Source organism: Salvelinus fontinalis, chromosome 22 (assembly GCF_029448725.1).
Source record: "Salvelinus fontinalis isolate EN_2023a chromosome 22, ASM2944872v1, whole genome shotgun sequence".
Classification (NCBI taxonomy): Eukaryota; Metazoa; Chordata; class Actinopteri; order Salmoniformes; family Salmonidae; genus Salvelinus; species Salvelinus fontinalis.
In genome coordinates, this window is record NC_074686.1 from 9313354 (window position 1) to 9333618 (window position 20265).

The following is a 20265-nucleotide window of genomic DNA, read 5'->3' on the forward strand; positions in this document are numbered from 1 at the left end:
ACTACTTTAAATCTACATACTGGCACCGCAAAAGTATCTCTTTAGTCATATGCTAGACATTCAATAACTGTTTTTGATAGAATGAGTACCTATTTGATAACACCAAGAGGGCAAATAAATAAAAGACATGGACAGATTGGTCTAAATTCGCACTTTATTCCTAACACTTACTGTTTCATTTGTCCCCCTCCCCCCAAACAACAGGCACACCCATAGCGATGAGTAAGGGACAGGTTAACAGTTGGGAACAAAATCAAAAAACGGGTTACTAACTCAGAGAGAGACTTGAGGTAAAAGCAGGTTACTCACAAACAGAAATGAAATGGGTCATAACAGATCAGATACAAAGTTAGAGAGCAGTGTTTTAGTTATCATCAGCATCATCATAGTTATCATCATCATCAAACATTGTATTAAAGAGAACTTTTTGAGTTTTTACCATCAAAAAGAAAAATGGCAATTTTTTATGTGTAAAATAAAAAAGGTTGGTGGAGTTCTTTGGTTTTCACTATTGAGGTTTTCATTAGTAAAATCTTTCTTTGCCGTACTAATGAAATTACCTTTGGATTTAAGCTGTATTGTAGAAAAAAATATGTTTAAAAAATAAACAAAGAATAAGGGCCAAATTGACTGTTTGTTCTCTCTTTTACTATATCCAATTTGATTTGATGTGACGTTCAGACATATTTATGTTCTCAAGGCCAAAGAAATATCTTAGTTCATGGAGACCTATAAATTGAGGATATTCTTAATAAGCACATAAAACAAACATTCATAGCCACTTATAACTACAGTATAAAATGGTCACAATTCAAGGCGCATTGCTTCATAGCATTAAGTGCTCTTGAAGACAGTAGTATGTCTTTTGATATCAATGAAGGGTAATAAACACCATTATGTAGCATTTACAGTCTTTATGAAGACTCCTGAATGTTTATATACAAATGGATTAGCTGTGTGTGTGTGTGCGTTTTGTGTGTGTGGTCTCACTGTGTGGTTTGACTTTGGTATCATTCTCGGTCCACCACAGGAGAGCCCTACACAGGCACACATACTGTACAGTATTAGCATCATGTTAATATCCCACACACACCTTCTCAGAAGAAACATTGCCATAAACACCTCCAATACCCTCACAGCATTGTCAACAGAAATCAAAGACCCACTGAAGGAGAGAGGAGTGGTGCATCTACTTCTGAGGAGTGACCTATAAAACAGAGGAAACTGCTTACAAACGGTTGTTTTTTTGAACTGTTTAAAAAAAAAGTGTTCTAAAGGCTTGTTCATCAAACTCAATAGCCAGGCCAGTTCTTGTACCCCTCTCCTGAGCCAAGACGACCATGGTCACATGTCTTATTAAAGCTTCTGTCTATTTGGTTTTTCATCAAAGAATATGAGGTATATATGACGTCGCCCTCACCTTGAAATGAAAGACGGGACCAGACAGCGAGAGAGAGAGAGAGAGAAAGTGTGAACATCTAGAGGCATCTAGACGTGTCTGAACTCCTATTGGCACTCACAGGTGTAAGCAGAAAAGCGAAAGGAGAAATTTCAGGGGCCACTATAACTCTAAAATGTACTCATTTCATGGATCAGTTTGATAGTCTCTCTCTCTCCCTCTCCCTCTCCCTCTCCCTCTCTTACTCTCCGTTAGGTTAGGGCTTTAATCAGTTGACATGGGCTCTGAGATGACACCCACAGTCTTTACATTTGGTTTCAGTTTTTGTTTTAAAGCTCCGCCTTTTTCTTTGTGTTTTAAAGCATTTTGTCTTCTTGTCTTAATCTCAAGATCACCTCTCTCCAAAATAGAACCTCAAAGGTCCCAATCCAGAAATATAACAAATAAATTACATAAATGAATGAATCAATAAATAAACAGGTGAGAGTTCATAACGTACAAATCATTTGCAAAGAAATGTATCCTCCCCCGAACATGAATAAATACACATCTTCAAACAAAGATCCCCAGAGAGATAGTTTAAAGCTTTTGGTCTAAAATCAAGTCATTATTATCATCAACATTTGTATAAAGGATCATTTCACAGCCTTTTATACATTAGCAATAAATAAGCAGTAGAACATATATATTTTTTCCTACAAAATCTATTGAAGCACTAACAGATAAATCCCCTCTAAAAGTGTCTGTCAACTGGTTTTCAGTTGATTTCCACCCGCCCCTCCCCACAATATTATCATTGGTTGCCTTTAATATCTGCCTATATGTGCCCAAGTATGCCTCATTTCACGTGTGACGTTCCATGCCTTTATCAAACACTATTCTGTGGTACACTAGACAGAACAGTGTGTACTGAATCTTTATGGGTTGGTTAATATGCAAGAGAATAACTCTTTCCACACACTCATTCGATCTCACTTTTCCTCTCCTGTCACATACACACCATCCATATCTCACACACAGGTATACGCTCAATCATGTATGGAAGCATGCCTGAATGCACACGCTCGCACAGCACCTTTCTTGCTCTACCAGTCTTTCTATATATCTATCCAGAAAACCTAGCACAAACACAGTTATCCAACTGTTCCTCTCTGACAATTGTGCATTGGTTTGGTTGGTATTTGGTATGTCTGTGTGTCAAAAAGTTTCGCTTTTGGTATTCAGTTTTGGCTTTTTCACGACATTCTTGATCAAAGAAAAATTTGGAAGCTACATTTTCACAGTATTATTTCCAACCACCTAATGAAAAAAGCACAACAACAAAAAAGAACCCAGACAAGATATGAAAATAGGCAATAAATCACCCCGTCAAGTAGAAAGCAATGAGACAAAGTCATACAGCAATCGACAGACAGACCATGAAAAGCAAAAAATATATATTTGTTAATTCAGTTCAGCGAGGTCATTAGCTATTCCGTCCAGGAAAAGGGTGAACAAAGGAGGTCACAAATGGAGGAGGGAGGAGAGAGTGAGAGGGAAGGCCTCTGTCTCCGACATACAGACAGGGCTTGACCCCTCCCTCTCTCTTCCTCCTCCTCTTCCTCCTCTTTGTCTACAACGTGTTGTATTTGGTTTTTGGTTTCTTATCTGTTCAGTTTAGTTGCTCATACGGAGGTTTTGGTTAGGTTATTTTTTGGTTTGGGTCCTCCGTTCCAGCTTTCTCCTCGGTTTTCCCCTGCAGTTTCCAACAGATCCTGTTTTTGCCTTTGACTTCTCTGTGTAGTCTTTTTGTTTTCTTCTCTTCTTTTTTTGGCCCTTTCACCCCATCTTTCGAGGCAAAGGAGAGGGACAGAAGGGATGGAGGGCAGGGGGTTGGGAGGGACGCTGTCACTTTTTTTTGGTGTGGAGTCGTCCTGTTATTGGGTGTTTGGTTTTTGACACTGCTGAGGTTTCTGTCTGAACACTTGTTTCCCGGCTCTTCCGGCTGGGAGAAACAATGCTTTGGTATCCAAGAGTGACTGACTGGAAGTGAATGATATGAAGTTGGTGGAATTATATGGAAATTATATACACTACCATTCAAAAGTTTGAGGTCACTTAGAAATGTCCTTGTTTTTGAAAGAAAGGCGAATTATTTATCCATTAAATTAACATCAAATTGATCAGAAATAGTAGTACACAGTAGTATACAGCGTTATACTAAATCTTCAGTTTCTTGGCAATTTCTCGCATGGAATAGCCTTCATTTCTCAGAACAAAAATAGACTGGTGAGTTTCAGAAGAAAGTGCTTTGTTTCTGGCCATTTTGAGTCTGTAATCGAACCCACAAATGCCGATACGCCAGATACTCAACTAGTCTAAAGAAGGACAGTTTTATTGCTTCTTAAATCAAAACAACAGTTTTCAGCAGTGCTAACATAATTGCAAAAGGGTTTTCTAATGATCAATCAGCCTTTTAAAATGATAAACTTGGATTAGCTAACACAACGTGCCATTGGAACACTGGAGTGATGGTTGCTGATAATGGGCCTCTGTACGCCTATGTAGATATTCCATTAAAAATCCGCCGTTTCCAGCTACAATTAGTAATTTACAACATTAACAATGTCTCCACTGTATTTCTGATCAATTTGATGTTATTGTAATAGACAAAAATGTGCTTTTCTTTCAAAAACAAGGACATTTCTAAGTGACCCCAAACTTTTGAACGGTAGTGTATTTTAAAAAAACAGGCAAACAACTATAATGAAAGGCATAAAGGATTATTTTGGTTCAACATCTCGATACATTTTAGTGTAGTCTGGTGTGTGTGTGTGTGTGTGTGTGTGTGTGTGTGTGTGTGTGTGTGTGTGTGTGTGTGTGTGTGTGTGTGTGTGTGTGTGTGTGTGTGTGTGTGTATGTATGTGTGCTTGAAGCAACAGGCAGTAGAGTACATTTTGGTGTTCATATACAGTCAGGTCCATCATTATTGGCACCCTTGATAAAGGTGATAAAAAAAACGGTATAAAATAAATTATAAAAATACTGAGCTATATTGTTCGTTTTTTTTAACCTGGAGAAATTATGTTATTTTACACTAATACAATTGCTCAGAGAAATATATATTTTTTAACAAGTAATACAAGAAAATCAACAACAAAAAAGTGGTCAGAATTAGTGGTCAGAATTATTGAATTATTGTTCAGAATTATTGTTTTTAATACTCTAGCACCCTTCCCTTGCGAGGATAACTGCACTGAGCCTTCAAACAACAGGTTTTCAATGGGATTCAAGTCCGGAGACTGATGGCCATTGCAAAATGTTAATTTTGTGGTGAATTAACCATTTCTATGTGTATTTTGATTAGTGCTTGGGGTTATTGTCTTGCTGGAAGTTCCACACTCAGTTCCACAGAGGCAACCGGGTTTTCGGTTAAAATGCCCTGGTACTGGGGAAAGTTCATGATGCCATTGACCTTAAAACAAGGGCCCCAAGACCACTGGATGCAAAATAGCCCCATAACATCAAAGATCCACCACCATATTTTACCATTGGTATGAGGTACTTTTATGCATATGCTTCGGTTTTTCAACACCAAACCCACCACTGGTGTGCTTGGCCAAAGAGCTCTATGTTCAGATTACATGAAAATGGATCTCTTTGGCCACGCACACCAGTGGTGAAAAAGTTCCTCATACGGTAATATAGGGTGGTGGATCATTGATGTTATGGGACTATTCCAGCAAGACAATAACCCCAACCACTAATCGAAATCCATAAAGAAATGGTTAATTGACCACACATCAACATTTTGCTATGGCCATCTCAGTCTCCAGACTTGAACACCATTGAAAACATGTGGTTTGAATTGAAGATGGAAGTCCATAAGCGCAGACAAAGGATATCAAGGATCTGGAGAGATTCTGTATGGAGAAATGGTCAAAGATCCCTCCCAACGTGTTCTCCAATATCATAAAACATTTTAGAAAAAGGCTCAGTGTCCTTATCATCACAAGGGGAGGATGCTGGAGTATTGAAAACAGGGGTGACAATAATTTTGACCCCTATCTTTAAAAAAAAAAAAATGTTGTATTGCTAGTTAAACAGAATCTCTTTCTCTGAGCAATTATTCATATAACATAATATAATTTCCCATTTTTTTTGCATACAATATAGCCCAGTATTTTAATAATTTATTTTATAGAGTCATTATTGCTCATCTTTATCAAGGGTGTCAATAATTTTTGACTCCACTATATAAAATAAGTTATGAAACAAAGGAGGCAATAATATCCAGGCTGTATCACAACCGGCCGTTATTGGGAGTCCCATAGGGCGGCGCACAATTGGCCAAGCGTCATCCGGGTTTGGTCGGGGTAGGACGTCATTGTAAATAAGATGTTGTTCTTAACTGACCTGCATAGTTAAATAAAAATATCTCATCATATTAAACAAATATTGAAGATAATAACCCTAATGGTGATGATGATAATTACGATGATCATTAGAAAAATAAGAAATAAGAAAATAAACCACAAAATAAGTTGGAAAGTTACTAATTGTTATTAGTCTGAGGTGACTGCTAAATCCACAACACAGTTTAATACTGTAACTAGGTTGAAACTGTAGAGCCACTAGAGAGGTAGGTAGAGATATGTGGGAGGACTGACACTACTAAGATATCTATATCAAATCATTTGGTATGACATAACCCAAAGCTCAAATCATATCAAATACAAAAAATAAGTGTTGTAAAAGTGTTGAAAAAGTGTTGAAAACAAAACTTTAAAATAATATATTATGATGAAATGATACATGTTTTTGGCCTTGTTAAGTGTGGTTGATGTGCTGATCCAGGACAGATCAGAATCATAAGTCTTTTAAGTAAAGCTTTTCTCTCCGTTTTTTTGGTTTCAGTGTTTTGGTATTTCGGTTTTGGAGATTTTGGCATGTTTGTCATTTTTGTCTTTCTGTGTTTTTCCCCTGTAGGTTTTCTTTATTTGGTTTTCTTTCCATCCATCTGCTGAAGCTTGTTGAAAGTATTTCTTTCTTTCCTTCTTTTCCTGTCCTTGCCATCTCTCTCTGTCTTAGTTCAGTTCTCATCCCTGCCCTCTTTTTCATCAGGTTTTTCAGCTCATTTGTTCTTTTCCAGAGAAAGGAGTAAATGTACATTAGCATTCACTGCGTGCCACAATGCCACCTCTCCAACTGTATAGATATATATATTTTTTGGTTTAAATCTCCACCGTTCACCTGTTCTCTCCTCCTCTCCATTCTTCCTCGCTCTCTTCTTCCTCTTTCAATCTGTGTATTTTTTTTGGCTTTGAAAGACTCCGGGAGAGAGCGGAGGCGACAAATGGAGGGAGAGAGAGATGGCTTTGGTTGAAAGGTGAGGTGTTTCTGTAAAGCTCAACTAAAACTCCTCCTCCTCCTTCCGATTGGATCCTTTGGGTTGTGTCGTCGTCACTCGGCCATGGCCCCGCCAAGCGGCGGCGGTGAGGCTTCGCTGAACGAGCCGAAGGATGCGGGGCTGGAGCAGGGAGAGGCGGAGCAGGAGTCGACGTCCATGCCGCTGGCACCTGGGGGTGGAGAGGCTCCCCTGAGACCGCCGACCAAACCCACCCCGGCTTGGTGGGACGCCATAGGCAGGAGGGTGTGGCGGTTGAGGAATAGGGAGGGGCGAACCCCAGCCCCGCCCAGGATCATCTGACCTCCGGCCTCAAGACTGGAAATGGGCAGCTGCCCACCACTGGCAGCCAGAGCTGAACCATGATAGAGTTACAGGGGATGGGGTGAGAGAGGCAGGTGGAAGGATTGGTGGGGGAAGAGAAAGGTAGAGGAGAAAGAATAAGTGAATACACCTACCAGAGATACATCGGCATCGATTTGGGTGACACTGTAACTGATGACATGGTGAGATGAAGGATGGTGATGATGAAGGTGAGACATTGCAACAAATGAAAGAAAGTAGTATGAGTAGAGCAAGGAGAGCTTAGCCAGTCAGAGCTTACAGAAAAACGCCTGGCACATACACACAGACACACACGACACTCTTATGATCTACTTGGTGGTGATATGGATGGAATGGGATGGTGTGAAGACATGCAATTTCAAGTGATCTGAAATCGCATGTTGAAATGATGGCAAATGGAGGGACATCCTCTTTTCTGACTTGAGAACAGCACGCTTAACTCAAAATTGTATCCTATTGACACCAAGTCATGATTTACGCCAGGCAGTGTTGCGCGTGCTTATCAGAAGTCAGAATACCGTCCATAATCTGGATACACACCGATTTTGTCAGACAAACACACCTTGCATTGTGGCCAGGTGATTGCTGCTGACGAGAGCCTGGTTCATCCCTGTGCTTACTCCCATCATTGTGTTCCTGGAATATGTATGGATCCATATTCCCCCATGTGCACATACACACACATTCACACATGCAGAGATAGAGAAAGGACCAAGAGGGTTAAGTGAAAGCTCATTAATCAAACACCCTCATGTTTTTCTATTAAGGATACACAACATGTTTTCAATTCATGCATTGGCCTGGGTCTAACTCTGGGATGACTAGCACGTCCGTGCCTGCAGACAAATATTCATGTTTCTTCATATGTGTGAGAACTTTCAGATTTGCTGCTAAACAGGTGGGGTGACATGACATTCCCCATGTAGTCCCATACCATAAATTCCCAGCAAGTCAGTAAATATCACCTCATCCAGTCTCAAAGTTGACTTTATTGCGTACACAGTTTAGCAGATGCTGAGGATTCAGTGTTAGGAGTCAGTGTTCTATTGACCAGTAGTCGTTGAGTGTGCAAGGGACAGAGAGAAGATAGAGTAGAAGTATAATTATATAATTAGGGGACACTAACCCAGCGAATATCAAAGTGTGTTTGAGAGAGAGAGAGAGAGAGAGAGAGAGAGAGAGAGAGAGAGAGAGAGAGAGAGAGAGAGAGAGAGAGAAAAGAGACTCACCCAGCGTTCAGGCTGTGGGTACTGAGGGTGGGAGGAGCGGGGCTTGCTGTGCTGTGTGGAGGCGGAGTCCTAGAGGAGGGGGTGGAGCTGGTGGCTGCAGAGCCACAGGGGGTCAGAGGGCAGGTCACCAAGGGTAATGGACTGGTCACTGAGAAAGAAAGAGCGAACCATCAGTATGAATGGTATACAGTACATTTGGTTACATTGCTAGGTTTTCCCAATGTCCATGGTACTGGGCATCTGCAGTCGTCTCTATGTCTTAGTCCACTAAAGGGAATTTTGACCTCTGGCACTTATTGTCTAGCTTCACAAAAACACAAATGTATCCAAACAATCTATTTCCTCACCTGTTGTGCTGAGGCTGGTGGCAGCCTGGTGCAGCCCCTGACTGGACACCTGGAGGGAGAGGAACAGAAAGAAAGAAAGAAAGAAAGAAAGAAAGAAAGAAAGAAAGAAAGAAAGAAAGAAAGAAAGAAAGAAAGAAAGAGCGGTCGATAGGCCGTGAGGAGAAGAGAGACAGAAGAAACATGCTCTCATGGTGTAACTGTGATGACGTGTGGGTTGGTCTGTAACATTTGGCACCTCACACAACAGTGTAGCCATTTGCATGGTGCTGAGAGTGGAGCAGTGCAGGATGGGTTAGGCCACAGGGTCACACATGGGGTCATGCAGAGGGAGGGGGGCAAGTCCATAGATCCAGAGAGTCAAAGATCTATTCCTCTCATGATGCCTGACTTGTATTTAGACAGTTTGTTTCCAAACTTAGAAACAGGGAGGCAATGGACCAAAGGCCTGCCAATGAGAGGCATGGTGGGGAGAGTGGGGATGGGGTGAGTGCGGGGTCATACCATGTGCGGGCTGTAGCAGGGGGGTTTGTGCATCATGGAGGGGGGCTGGCTGGGCAGGGGAGGGGTGGCACTGCAAGGGTTGATGCGCTTCTCTTTCTGGCGCCGGTTGCAGAACCAGACCCGAATCACCTCCTTCTCCATGTTGAGCTGCTGGCCCATCAGGAGAATCTCCTCTGAGTTAGGCTTCTGGTTCTGGAGGGAACACAGTCAAAAATCATGGTCAAGCATGTTGTCACAGGCCACAAACATTTTATATCGCATAAAGCTGACATGTTGTCAATGTTACATTCAACAGTTTCAGCAGTATTTAGAAAATACCAAGCAAGACTAAATATTAATTTAAGTTTTAAATGAAATGTTCATCAAAAAGTGAAATAAACTTTCACGACAGAGTCGTTGGTTTATGTACTCCACTGTGAGTGCAGGGTAGGGAGTAGAATGTCATTTGAGTGTGTTCCCCAGTGGTCTGGTGTGGGACCTCTCTCTTTCTCACCAAGATGAAGTTGCGCTCTAAGGCCACGCGGACGTTGGTCTCAATGCTGGTGCGTTTCTTCCTGCGGCGCCCCGGCATGCCCTCAAATCCCATCATGGGGGAGGAGAGAGAGTTTGGGCTGGGAAGCATGCTGTCTATCGCCATGGTCTCTGCGTCGTTTAGCCACTTCTCAAGCAGAGGCTTGAGCTTGCACATGTTCTTAAAGCTCAGGTTTAGGGCCTCGAAGCGAGAGATGGTGGTCTGGCTGAAGTCATTCCCATACAGTTTCCCCATCGCCATGCCTACGTCACCCTGGGGGAACAGAGAATTTCTGTTAACCGGTCATCTTCATTTTGGCCTCTAGCTCCTCCTGCCCCCCCCCCCCCCCCCCCCCCCCCCCACTGCAAACACACTCTGACCCACGCGCACACACCCCCACACACACTCTGACCCATATGAGGACTAGCTTGATCAAATTGCTTATGGCTCTCTTGCCCTTTATCACAACACACGCACGCATACAAACTTACCTGTGTGAAGCCCAGTTTGATGCGTCTCTGTTTGAAGGTGCGGGCGAACTGCTCCAGCTCCTCCAGGTCACTGGGCTCCTCGCCGTGAGGGCCAGAGGTCACCGGGGTCATGGGGGCTGCCGAGGCTCCGGAGGTCACCCCGCAGTCCCCGCTCTTGTCCCTCTGTAATGATGAGAGGCCGTCACCATGGCGACGCTACCGTACAGGAGACATAAACCCATATCATTCCTGCGGAATGGCGAAGGGGACTGGCACATTGACATTAGCAATGTTTAAACTGTGGATCAATTCAAACACACTCTGGGTTACTGGTTTGGTGTTTGATTAGATCAGCGTTTGGATCAATGCACCAGCACTGACTCCACAAAGCTCTTTGTTTTCTGCTTGTAGAGGCAGATCCCTACCCTACTTACAAGTATGTAGTACAGTATGTTATAAAATCCAGTCTCAACACACACACGGACACACACAGACACACATATTTGAGGTGGTTTTCAATAATACTATACCTGTGCTTGCAGTCCCAGCCTGGGTGGAGTAGTTAGAAGACTCCCCTGGCTTTGCTGATGCTGAGGTAGCGGAATTAAATTAGGTGTCGAGAGCAAACCTGAGGAACACAACGGAGAGGCCGTTAACACTATTAACAGTATTAAAGTATTGTAATTATATGAACACTACTTTATTTTATTTTAACTGTATTGTTACGACTTTATTGTAACTTGTTTTAGAACTAAGCAGTTAGATCATAACACCAAGCTCTACATGATGTTTTGTGCCAAGAGGAAGTGACAGTGTTGATGATGGTGGTTCCCACTTACTTAGTAGGTCCCACTTACCCTGCTGCCCCTGTTGTCCCTGGGCCTGAGGCAGGAGGAACTGAGGAGACTGCAGGTGGTGGCCAGGCATCAGGACTAACTGCTGCAGCTGCAACAGCTGCTGGATATCCTACAGGAGGAAGAGAGAGAAAAGGGTCAACGAGTCATGTATGATTTCTGAACAGAGCACCATACACACAATACAATGCAAAGAAATGAGCAAAGAACCAAAATGTGCACAGCCCCAGCCTTCAAAGTAACATCACCTAAGAGTATATAGAGAAACACTTCTGACAGACAAGTGTTGGTTAGTGAGTTAGATTGGCTTAAAGCTGGTCATATCTGATTCGTGACTGGCCGCTCCTACCTGGGCGGTGAGCTGGATAGGCTGAGAGAGGGTGAGCTGGGGCGGGGCTTGCTCCTGTTTGGTCAGCTGTTGTTGCTGCTGCTGCTGATTGGCTTGGGCGGCTGCGTGGGCGGCATGAGCAGCGTGAGCCGCGTTGGACTGCTGCACGGCAGCGGCCAGGAGCTGAGCCTGGGCCTGCTGAAGCAACAGCTGCTGCTGCGCAGGCAAGAGGGCAGCCAGCTGAGGAAGAGGCGGGAAGAAGAGGTGGTGAAGGAGAGGGTAGGGTTTGCCCAAAGAGAGGAGGGGGAAAAGCAGAAGAGATAGAGAAAAAGAATAGTGTCACCCAGCGTTTGAGCAGGCAGTAAGAGGCAGAGATGGGATCAATTCCATTTTAATTCAGTCAATTCAGGAATGAGGAAGATTTGAATTTCCGTTTACTTCCTTAATTGACAGAATTGAGTGAAAAAATGGAATTCACTCCAACCTTGGTAAGATGCAGAAGCAAGCGAAGCAGAAAATGCTTAATGTCCATCACCCTAACCGCCTACACACTACATCTGTGCCAGTGCTTACCCCTGCCAGCTGACTCCCTGCCAACATGAGTTGTGTGTGAGGGTGAGGCGCCTGCTGCTGGGAAGGAGGCGGCACATGGGTGGAGATCATCTCAGGTACTGCCTCACCTTTACTCTGCAGGGTGAATAATATGAAAACATTGAATAAGGTTAAAACTCAAAAGAATAATCATAAAAATGTTTTTGGGCATCTGGTACACAGGCCTCATTTTAGTTGCCAAAATGGGTCCCTTAAATGGACAGAAATACGGTCCAGAAATGACCTGATTGGAGCAAAAACATATATTTAGCCTAAAACTAAGGATTTGTGTGGTTTCTTGAGATAAAACATGTATTAATATTGAAGTACCATCTATATATGAACCACACAGCTAACATTCAAGCTCAAATTTGACGTATACAGTGCATTCGGAAAGTATTCAGGCCCCTTGAGTTTTTCCACATTTTGTTACGTTACAGCCTTAATCTAAAATTGATCAATCTACACACAATACCTCATAATGACAAAGCAAAAACTGTTTTTTAGAAATTGTTGCAAATTTATTAAAGATTAAAAAAACAGACATTTTACATTTACATAAGTATTCAGACCCTTTACTCAGTACTTTGATGAAGCACCTTTGGCAGCGATTACAGCCTCGAGTCTTCTTGGGTATGACGCTACAAGCTTGGTACACCTGTATTTGGGGAGTTTCTCCCATTCTTCTCTAGAAGAAAAAGAATAGTGGCCGTGGAAGAACTGGGACAATTTCAGCTTCCAGGAATAGTGTACAGATCCTTGTGACATGGGGCCGTGCATTATCATGCTGAAACGTGAGGTGATGGCGGTGGATGAATGGCACGACAATGGGCCTCAGGATCTCATCACGGTATCTCTGTGCATTCAAATTGCCATCGATAAAATGCAATTTTGCTCGTTGTCCGTAGCTTATGCCTGCACATACCATAACCCCACCGCCACAATGGGGCACTCTGTTCACAACATTGACATCAGCAAAACGCTCGCCCACACGACGCCATACACGTGATCTGCGGTTGTGAGGCTGGATGGATGTACTGCCAAGTTCTCTGAAACAAGGTTGGAGGTGGCTTATGGTAGAGAAATGAACATCAAATTTCCTGGAAACAGCTCTGGTGGCCATTCCTGCAGTCAGCATGGCAATTCCACTCTCCCTCAACACTTGAGACATCTGTGGCATTGTGTTGTGTGACAAAACTGCACATTTCAGAGTGGCCTTTTATTTCCCCCAGCACAACGTGCACCCCTGTAATGGCCAGGCTGCTTAATCAGCTTCTTGATAATGCACACCTGTCAGGTGGATGGATTATTTTGGCAAAGTAAAAATGCGCACTAAAATTAACACCTGCCACATGCGGGTAGATTTAGGTATTAGCGGGTAAGAATGTCTATTTCACCAGCCACGTTGGCAGGTGGTCAATTTTCAGGGCTCTACAGTGAAAGCATTACATTTGAAATTGTGAATAATGTTTTGTGTCAAAAGTCAAGTATTAGCATATGTGCGAAGCTGTTTACAAAGTATTTCTGCTGTTTTGTTTCATAGCTGCTAATCGCACAAAGAAATACAAATCCTAGATCCCACCTCACGCAGCAACAGCTTTGTGCACTGTGAGTGAAGAGCTGATAGAATCAATTTTGGAGGAGCTTGCACAAGCATAATAGTTGGTCTAATTTACTCAAGTCAGCAAAGTCCTCTGGTTTCTTGGCTTATTACATTGTTTTGTTCACAAGCTTGGTTGTTTTTCAAATGTTAGTTTGAATCTTCTGCTTCAACTGAAAGCGAAGAGAAGCGGTCTACCACTTGTCACATCCCAAATCTCTCTCACACACACACACACACACACACACACACACACACACACACACACACATGCATACAGACTCGAGTGGCCCCATTACCACGGTAACCTCCCTCCTTAAATGGGCAGCTGAATTTTTTTAATAATCTGATATTTGGGGTAAAAGACACAGGTCACAAAAAGTGTATTAAATTGAGCAAAATACCACATTACCTCTTAATAATACATTTCTTGATTTAGAAACATTACAAAGCATGGTCATCAGTTTTTTTAATGTAATTATGGCAAAAATATATTTGGGCCGGTAAAAAATCTGAGGGGCTGGTAGTTTTTTTCCATCTACATGACACAGTGGCAGTGAATTTTAGGCCCTGATGTTGCATTTATATTTTTGTTTAGTGGATATGTGACTCGTTTCAGGAAACTAGACATAGGTCGCGCTTCACTACTTCACAGGAGAGGCTTTTTGAACGTAAACATGTATTTTTTTATTTAAAAAATTAATGCCTTCTGGAACATGTGAACTTTTATTTGCCTTAATAACAAACTTGTATGTCATCTGGAAATACAAATACAATTGTTAAATTATGAGCCGAATTAGTTTAGCCACGGAAAAAGTCAGGAACCTTCCCGCTAGCCATGATTGGCTGAGACAATGGATGGGCTGGACATGTCAAGAGATGAGTTCGGATTGGTCTGCCATGTAGCATGCTTCTGTCTATAACATGAGCTGCTTAGTATGTGTAGGTAATCCTTTCTAACGCAGATTGTTTTGAAAGATATCACAAAGAACTGCAAATGTGTTGCTAATGCTCTCCACTTTCTGGAGGACCCAGTTTTGAAATCAGTGGAATGTCCAGTGGAAGCAGAGTATGATAGCTAAGGAGATGGAGAAAATTCTGGCGTTTGATTGCAAATATGCAGGGAGAGTCGAAAAGAGAACACACATAAAGCTGTTGAATAAAACATCTGTCTCCGGATCACATCTTCAAACTAAGGGCAACCATGGCATCCGTGCCAGAAAGAGAGAAGCGTTCATCTATGTATACAGCTTTTTTTACACCTTTTGTATCCTGTGCATGTGACAAATAAACTTGGATTTTATTTGATATATTGCATGTTTACCAGAGACGGTAATGTGAAGAACAACATGACCTGCACCAAAGTCAAATTAGGATATAACGTTAGGTCAACAAGACAGTGTCTAAGTAATAAAATTATCCCATAGAATGTTCTGCTTTTATTTCATCACACTCACAACCCAAACTATTTTCTGTAATTAGCTCGCCATTAACTTTTAAATAATGATCTTGTTGTGAGTTTATTTTCCTGTAATAATTAATACAAATGAGCTAGTTAAGACATTGTCAGCTATATGGTATGGTCATTATTTGAACTGGCTAGCCAGCTAACTTAACGTTAGCTAGCTAGCTAACAAGCTATAAATGAACCAAAACATTCTTTTGAAAGTTGATTTTGGTTTGCTAGATTGACATAAAAATACAAAATTATTTTTTAAACGGATGGGTTTAGTGGGTTAAAATACAATATTTTTTGTGTTTATACTTTTTCAAAATGTCAACGACAAGTTTGATGTCGGACGACAATAGAATGTTCATGATGTCACTGTGACAACTGTCTACAGACATGTCGATAGATGTAGTATAAACCAGCCTTTAGTCTTGAAATCTTTGGTTGTTTAGTACACTACCAACCATACTCTCTCAGCACATGGCCTCACTCAGCACATGGCCTCACATGTGAATCCTTAAAGAGATGGGTGGAGCTAAGGCTTAAGAGGGTGTGAACGATGCTGAATGGGTGTAGACAAAGAAGAGCTCGCCAGTAAGTGTACCAAAACATTCTAGGTCCATTTTCTCAAAGGTGGGGTTACAAGTTTATCAACTTCCAAAGCATAATTACTAGGGATGCACGATATATCGGCAAACATATCGGAATCGATATGTCTAGTTTAGTTTAACGCCAATGTTAAAAAAAACGATGTCAAAGTTACAGCGCATACCTATATAACGTAGGTACATGACGTAATAACGCCACATCAAATTTTGCGCTACACGTGCAACAGCATTCCTGACCTAGCCCACAATGTCTGCTGTGTGGATCGAGCAGTCAACAAGTCGAGCAGTCATTTGAAAGAGTAAGAAAATTTCAGCGAGACAACTCAAAGGCGAAATCCATTAAAGCCAAGATATTGGAATCCATTGCCCTTGACAATCAACCGTTCTCTGTCGTGGGTTATGTTGGCGTTCGCCGACTGGTCGAGCACCAGTACCCACTACCAAGTGCGCTACCGGAGTTACACAGTAATAGCGTCACTGCTATTAGCTTCACAACATACATACTATGGAACGCCGTTTAGGTCTTTGCGTGTCAAAAAAGATACAGTAGCACTGTCAAAGCTGTACAAAACAATGTCTTTACAATACTGCGTTGGTAATAAAGCATAATTTGTTCGACAGCAACTTCTGGGATAGCTAGCTTTAGCTTTGTACCTAGCTAGCACCAATACAGCCAGCCTGAAAACAATGACCAGTAGAAACTGCAGTCATGTTCATTATTCTTAGCAATGATTTAGGAATCCTTGTGAGTAAGTATTAGCTAGGTTGCCACTTGTTGTTCACCTATTGAAATGAACTTCAGTTCATGAAAATAAATAGCTAGCCAGCTACTTAACCCTGTTGCCCAAAGCTAAAGTTATAAGCAGCCAGCTAGCTTCATCTGGCTAGTGATGCTCAGCCGGACCGGGTTATGTGTTGTGAAGCTAGCCACAATAAGGATTAGGCACAATATTGGAATTTGCGGTTTGCCTTCAAAATAAACGTATGTCATTGACAGTGATGCAAATGAATATAAATAGTAGAATTATGCCATACTTTTATTTTGAAGGCTACCCGCAAAGTCCACTATTGTGGCTAATCTTTATTGTGGCCAGCTTCACGTAGATGAGTCCGACAAATATTAATCAAATAAGAACTGTCTTATAAATTTGGGTTATTTTAGATGAGGACACCTAGCTATATAGTGTTATTTAACGTGCATATTTTTTGACACGCAAAGACCCAAAAGGCATTCCATAGAAATCCTGGTTGAGAATGAAATGGCTGAACAAATGAACAACGAAACAGCACAGCAAGTAAGTGAAAGAAATAGGTTTTGATTATGTTTGACTGGTAATGGGGACATACGTAATGCCAACAAAATAATTTTTTTGGTCAGTGTGATGTGTGTGTGTGTAACCTTTATTTAACTAGGCAAGTCAGTTAAGAACAAATTCTATTTACATTGACGGCCTACACCAGCTAAACCCGGACGATGCTGGGCCAATTGTGCGCCGCCCTATGGGACTCCCAATCACGTCCGGATGTGATACAGCCTGGATTAGAACCAGGGACTGTAGTGACACCTCTTGCACTGAGATCCAGTGCCTTAGACCGCTGCATCCATGTGGTGTGTTAACTATTTAACTGTACTAGAATTCTTAAAAGGCTGCACATTTTTTTATATCGGTTATCGGTATCGGTTATTTTTCGCAAGGAAAATATTGGATATCGGTATTGGCCAAAAATGTCATATCGGTGCATCACTAATAATTACTATCCTATTGTTCCTCAACTGTAGTGTATGATATACCATTGTATTGCTCTGAGTCTCTACTTTTATCCAATGTAAAAAACACAATTTCAAATTTTGCTACATAAGACCTAATCAAGCCAGTCGGTCACATAAACAGTGCCGTCGGAAAGTATTCAGACACCTTGACTTTTTGCACATTTTGTTACGTTACAGCCTTATTCTAAAATTGATTTTTTCTCTCTCGCAAAAACAGTTATATATATTTTTTTTTGCTGATCTCTTAAAAATAAAAAACAGAAATATCACATTTACATTAGTATTCAAACCCTTTACTCAGTACTTTGTTGAAGCACCTTGTGCAGCGATTACAGCCTTGAGTCTTCTTGGGTATGACACTACAAGCTCGGCACACCTGTATTTGGGGAGTTTCTCCCATTCTTCTCTGCAGATCCTCTCAAGCTCTGTCTGGTTGGATGGGGAGCGTTGCTGCACAGCTAATTTCAGGTCTCTCCAGAGATGTTCGATCGGGTTCAAGTCCGGGCTCTGACTGGGCCACTCAAGGACATTCAGAGACTTGTCTTGAAGCCACTCCTGCGTTGTCTTGGCTGTGTGCTTAGGGACATTGTCCTGTTGGAAGGTGAACCTTCGCCCCAGTCTGAGGTCCTGAGCGCTCTGGTGCAGGTTTTCATCAAGGATCTCTCTGTACTTTGCTCAGTTCATCTTTCCCTCAATCCTGACTAGTCTCCCAGTCCCTGCCGCTGAAAAACATCCCCACAGCATGATGCTGTCACCACCATGCTTCACCGTAGGGATGGTGCCAGGTTTCTTCAAGACGTGACGCTTAGCATTCAGGCCAAAGAGTTCAATCTTGGTTTCATCAGACCAGAGAATCTTGTTTATCATGGTCTGAGAGTCTTTAGGTGCCTTTTGGTAAACTCCAAGTGGGCTGAAATTTGCCTTTTACTGAGGGGTGGCAGGTATCCTAGTGGTTAGAGCATTGGGCCAGTAACCAAAAAGTTGCTGGATCGAATCCCCAAGCTGACAAGGTAAACATGTGTTGTTCTGCCCCTGAACAAGGCAGTTAACCCACTGTTCCCCAGTAGGCTGTCATTATAAATAAGAATTTGTTCTTAACTGACTTGCCTAGTTAAATAAAGGTTAAAAAAAAGGCCTGATTGGTGGAGTGCTGCAGAGATGGTTGTTGTTCAGGAAGGTTATCCTATTGTTGCGTTTATAGTTTTGTTCAGTATTTATGAATTTTATCAGCATTTTAGCCCTATTGGGGGCCACAACATACAGAACAAAATATATTACCATGCATAAAATGTTGAGCTCTGTTGTCTAAATAATTTTAGAATATTCCAAGTTGGCTGAGGATTTCTGACCTGAGGAAGGTCCTATCCAGCCCTTCACTCTCTTTTTTTCCTCGATCTCCCTCAATTTCTATACATCAATGTCCATAGTCTGTCTTTCTGAAGAGAAAGGAAAAGCTAATTCCCCCCCTCTTCTGCAGCATGTCTTTATAAAGTGGGCTGTGCAAACACACACACACCGTCTCTCTCGCATGTGAGTGTACTAATTCACTCACCTTGATGCTGCTCAAGGTAGGAGAAAGACTGAAGGGACTCGTTTTCATTGGCTGAACCTGTGATGAGACGAATGGTAACAATAAAATCCATTCAGACACAGATATTTAAATCTATTCAACTGCGAAGCCATAAACAGAGGTGCCATTACAGATTGACAGAAAACCTTAATAAAACTCATCAATTGATCCACGTGTTTCCTAATCATTTTCATTTTGCCATTAATTTAAACACAACCAAAAAAGTACAGCAGTAGGACCTCAGGACAATTTTGTGAATTGAGGTGGTTCTGAACAATGAAATGTCTATAACACTTTGAAATTCACCTAAAAACAGCATCAAACCTTTATACAAAATGATGATTGCGTATATTTAAAAAAAAAAAAATTGCCAGATACTGTAAATATCTGATATGTTTTTACCAAATCTAAGCAACATTTCTGTTTGTCTGTAGCCTAAGATGTTTTTTTTTTGCATTTATGTCTCGGTTTAATATTGCCCGTTGGGTTGACCGGTTAGTCCTTAACTTTGAGGTTTGGATCTTTGAGGTTCTACTATATGCACAGATAATCTTATTACAACCTTAGAGCAAACGACAGCAATACATTAAAAACACAAATAACTATAAATCAACAACAACAAACATAATTTTACAATTACTTAAATTGAAATGACAGACCTGATCATTGGCATCAGGACTGTTCCTCTCGGAGTCTGTAAGATAAAAAAGAGGGTGAGAAAGACATAAAGACGGGTGAGAAAGACAGAGGAGAAAAGTATAAAGTGGAATTCTAATAACCTCATCATGATCTACTGTAAATACCTCAGGCTGTAGCAAAACCTTAAACAGGTTACTTCAAATGTCAATTACTAACATTCTGCAGCCCAAGCTATCAGCTAAATCTAGTTAAACACATAGGTGTGTGACAACATGACTCTGAGCAGTGACTTATATGGTGGTTTAGTGTCACGTGCATAAGTCATACAAACAGGCTGACTAAAACATTCTCACTTTCTGTTTGGAAAATATGAGAAACGTGACCAAAGGAGAAGATTTGAGGTCTCTTATTGTGGACGTGTTGTGTCATAGAGCGGCAGGTAGCCTAGCAGTTAAGAGCGTTGGGCCAGTATCTGAAAGGTCACTGGTTTGAATCCCTAACTAGGTGAAACATCTGTCAATGTGCCCTTGAGCAAGGCACTTAACCATAATTGCTGCTGTAAGTCGCTCTGGATAACAGCGCCTGCTAAATGATTAAAATGTAAATACATCCAAAAACAACACACCAGATTAGCCCACTCTCCCCAATCAATACGACAACATAAAC

At 41.6% G+C, this 20265-nt stretch overlaps 1 protein-coding gene across 2 annotated transcripts in view; it reads right to left on the minus strand.

Annotated features, from left to right (window-relative positions):
* Positions 1 to 136: 136 nt before the first annotated feature.
* Positions 137 to 20265, minus strand: part of LOC129819727 (POU domain, class 2, transcription factor 2-like) — a 77236-nt gene continuing 57107 nt past the window's right edge. The window contains exons 3-15 of one of the 2 annotated variants that reach the window (XM_055876264.1): positions 19620 to 19654; positions 18943 to 18999; positions 11944 to 12057; positions 11392 to 11610; positions 11028 to 11154; positions 10719 to 10816; positions 10210 to 10404; positions 9701 to 9991; positions 9208 to 9399; positions 8707 to 8755; positions 8360 to 8507; positions 7693 to 7766; positions 137 to 7140 (exon numbers count right to left, since the gene is read on the minus strand). In XM_055876264.1, coding sequence (XP_055732239.1) covers positions 6842 to 7140; positions 7693 to 7766; positions 8360 to 8507; positions 8707 to 8755; positions 9208 to 9399; positions 9701 to 9991; positions 10210 to 10404; positions 10719 to 10816; positions 11028 to 11154; positions 11392 to 11610; positions 11944 to 12057; positions 18943 to 18999; positions 19620 to 19654 — 1898 coding nt within the window. In that variant the 3' untranslated portion in view covers positions 137 to 6841. The remainder of the gene's footprint in view (positions 7141 to 7692; positions 7767 to 8359; positions 8508 to 8706; positions 8756 to 9207; positions 9400 to 9700; positions 9992 to 10209; positions 10405 to 10718; positions 10817 to 11027; positions 11155 to 11391; positions 11611 to 11943; positions 12058 to 18942; positions 19000 to 19619; positions 19655 to 20265) is intronic. The other variant, XM_055876265.1, reaches the window with a different exon arrangement.